At 45.0% G+C, this 2,945-nt stretch overlaps 1 protein-coding gene across 1 annotated transcript; it reads left to right on the top strand.

Moving 5' to 3' along the window:
• The first annotated feature begins 1,065 nt into the window (after positions 1 to 1,065).
• LOC103735846 (secreted seminal-vesicle Ly-6 protein 1-like) lies at positions 1,066 to 2,945 on the top strand. The gene is made up of 3 exons (XM_017798527.2): positions 1,066 to 1,192; positions 1,874 to 1,987; positions 2,437 to 2,945. Exons 1-3 carry the CDS (start codon positions 1,132 to 1,134, stop codon positions 2,559 to 2,561), a joined length of 300 nt encoding a protein of 99 aa, XP_017654016.1. The 5' UTR covers positions 1,066 to 1,131; the 3' UTR covers positions 2,562 to 2,945.

Raw genomic sequence — 2,945 nt, 5'->3', positions numbered from 1 at the left:
ATTTACATAGGGCGGTGGGCTTCTATCAGGCTATCAGACAATGCCTGGTAACTCCTGTGCCGGAGGGCATGTATTTGTGGCGAGCACTTTAAAAGAGGAGTCAGGGAGGATGCCAGGAAGGCACTCTTCTATGAAAGGAATCTGCAGCACATGGTTTTCTGAGCTCGTGAGCTATCTGGACGTGAAAAGACTTCTACTTGCATAACAGAGAACCCCAACACTTTCTATCATTTTAATACTGAATAATGAGTGCAATCTACTATAAGGTTAAAAAATTTAAAGAATTTTCTTTTGCAAATAAAGTTGCATGGTAGGTTAATGGATATAGTTTTGATTTAGGAATGAGAGGAGAATGTGAGAAAATCAAGGTTATACATCATTATGGTCATAAATAAGAACAGTTTATTTATTGTCTTTGACATCTGTTTGAGGTGTGTTTAGGAAAACATGCATTATTTCTAAGAAATTTTGTCTTTATCAGTGGTGCCTAAATTTTCCGATACCATCAGCAGCACAGGGAAACCACACCCAGGATGAAGGGCTTATTTTCCTTTGCTAGCTTTCCTTCCATGTACCCACAATTCTCCTTGTGTTTCTATCTGGCCTGCAGAGGATAAATGTAGTCTGCATGGAGCATAAATCTGAACCAGTTGTTCTGCCTTTAGTTAGTGCTTTACTGAGCAACTAAACATACACCTAGGCACATAGCCCATTTCTAGTAAGTCAGGAGAGTTAATATCTGGATGTAGCTCAGTGATGAAAGTAGTTTCCTTCTGCATGGAAAGCTGTGGCACAGTGTGTAGCACCCTCCAGGCTCATCAGCTACCTGATCTCAGAATTCCTTTCAGTTTTATAGCCATGAATCCCTATTTGAAAGACAGTGAAAAAGTCTATGGGGAAAAAGCCAGAAGTGTCTAGACAATTGGGTGTGGAAGGAGAGGTGAGCAGTGAGACATGAGCCAGTGAGACATGTAGGATCTGGGTTCCCTCCAGGCTATCCACTCAGTCCATGGCCTGGGGTTCCCTGACTGCCCCTCCCAGCCTGGGCTATATGAAAGCCTGTCTTCAGAGACTGGGCCCTGAATGCTCTGTGTTCTCTCTACTACTCTCTGGTCCTAGGATCCCTTGGCAATGGGAAAGCCACTCCTGCCACTCCTGCTTGGCCTCTCCATACTGGTGGGCTTCCTGCAAGGTAAGACCCTGGGAGATGGTAGGGTTAGGGGCTGCTGGGCAGACATACTATGAGATATACTATGTTGGGCTTTGGGGAGGTAAGGCCAGGGATAGAACATGAGCTTTTAGAAATGATACAAACATCTTTATTCCCACATTCTGACATCCCCTTTCTACTTTTTCCTCTGCTGTGCACCGTACAAGCTTCTTCACTTCCTCCCTTTCTCCTTGTCCTGGTCCTAGTGTTCTTCCTCCTTTTCTTGTCTTTATCCTCTTCCTTTGTCCTTCATACTCATTCTCAGTTCCTCCAGTTTACTTGGGCATGAGCCTAAGTTGTGTTGGAAACGGGGCAAGGAAGGTTTTGGATGGGACGAAGGCAACGCAGTTATGGGTAGGAATTGTCTAGTCATTGGTGGTGGGCTCAGGCAGCCTGATTTAGAGCTTCGATCTTCCTCCTCAAGGTCTTGTCCAATCCCATGATATGGGGTGAAAAGAACCTTGTTATTCTGCTCAAAACATCCCTTTATAGAATCCAAGGTCATGGGCCTCCCTACAGGGGTCAACTCTGCAGGAAACCAGCTCCTTCCCTGACCAATTTTTTTTTTTCTAATTCATCGATCAAAATGATAGGCTCAGCTCCTGTCTCATGCTTGAGGTGGGGCCCTGAGTGGGCTTCCCATGTGTTCTTTTGCCTTTTCAGCCTTGACATGTCACCAGTGTCCATTGTTGAACTCTAAGGGGAAATGTCACAAAGCACAAGGCTTCTGCGAGGCCGCTGGGGACCAGCAGTGTGTCTTGCGCATAATCTCTACAGGTATGTAAGGCCTGGGACCTCAGGCCCATCCTTGTTGTCCTTGATGCATCCCTCTCTAGAGCCCTGGGGGCAAAAGCAGTGTGGGAGAATATGTCTGTAAAAGTAGGAAAAGGCTCCCCTGCTTCTGGTACTAGCTGCCACTGGCTCTTGTTCAGACCAGCAAACTTATTAAGATGGGGGAATAAAGGGTTTCTGGTTGGTTCTCAGGGAACTTTTTGGTGAACCATACTCAGGAATGACAGGATTTGGAGCCTCAAATTCCAATAATCAGGTTTAGGAATGGAGTCCTGCCTGTGAGCTAGATTAGGTGTTGAGGGATGATGACCCAGATAGATACCATAGTCACCTCAGTGTGGCTGTTGTACACTGGGGAACCCGATTTTCCTCATTTACTGAGTTACTGATTTTTCCCCCAAAATATTTTGTCTATTGCCTTTCTTTTTCTCCAGGTGGAGAGAACCTCTTTGGGATCCAGGATTGTGCTGACAGGTGCATCAATCAGACCATCCACTATCGAGATGTGACAATGAAATTTAAATGTTGTGATTCCCAATCTTTCTGTAACAGGATTTAGAGACCAGACCTTTTCTAAATCTGTTGTATTTAATGTGAGTTCTTAGACCTTCCCTGTAACCCTGCAGCCTCAACAACACTGGGCCCTTTAGTTCCAATACTGCTCAAGCCTTGACACCGCCTGTTCTCACCAACAGATGTTTATATTTCAGTTGGTGATAGAGATGCTGTCCACTACCTTTACACCCCTCCATCTGTGACTGATGTAAGAGCACACTCTCCTCCCTTCTCTCTTCATTCTTATACTTTGTTTTTAACAAATGTGTGCTAACTGATAAACACTGCAATTAGGGGCTGGTTCTGCAGAAGTGACTATGACAGACCTGACACCTACCCTGATACGCAATACTTTCATTCCCAATCTATTCCTCTTCAGGATCTGGAA

This window comes from Nannospalax galili, unplaced genomic scaffold (assembly GCF_000622305.1).
Source record: "Nannospalax galili isolate Female #2095 unplaced genomic scaffold, S.galili_v1.0 scaffold690, whole genome shotgun sequence".
In the NCBI taxonomy this organism is placed as follows: domain Eukaryota; kingdom Metazoa; phylum Chordata; class Mammalia; order Rodentia; family Spalacidae; genus Nannospalax; species Nannospalax galili.
This window is presented reverse-complemented; position numbering and strand designations above follow the sequence as displayed.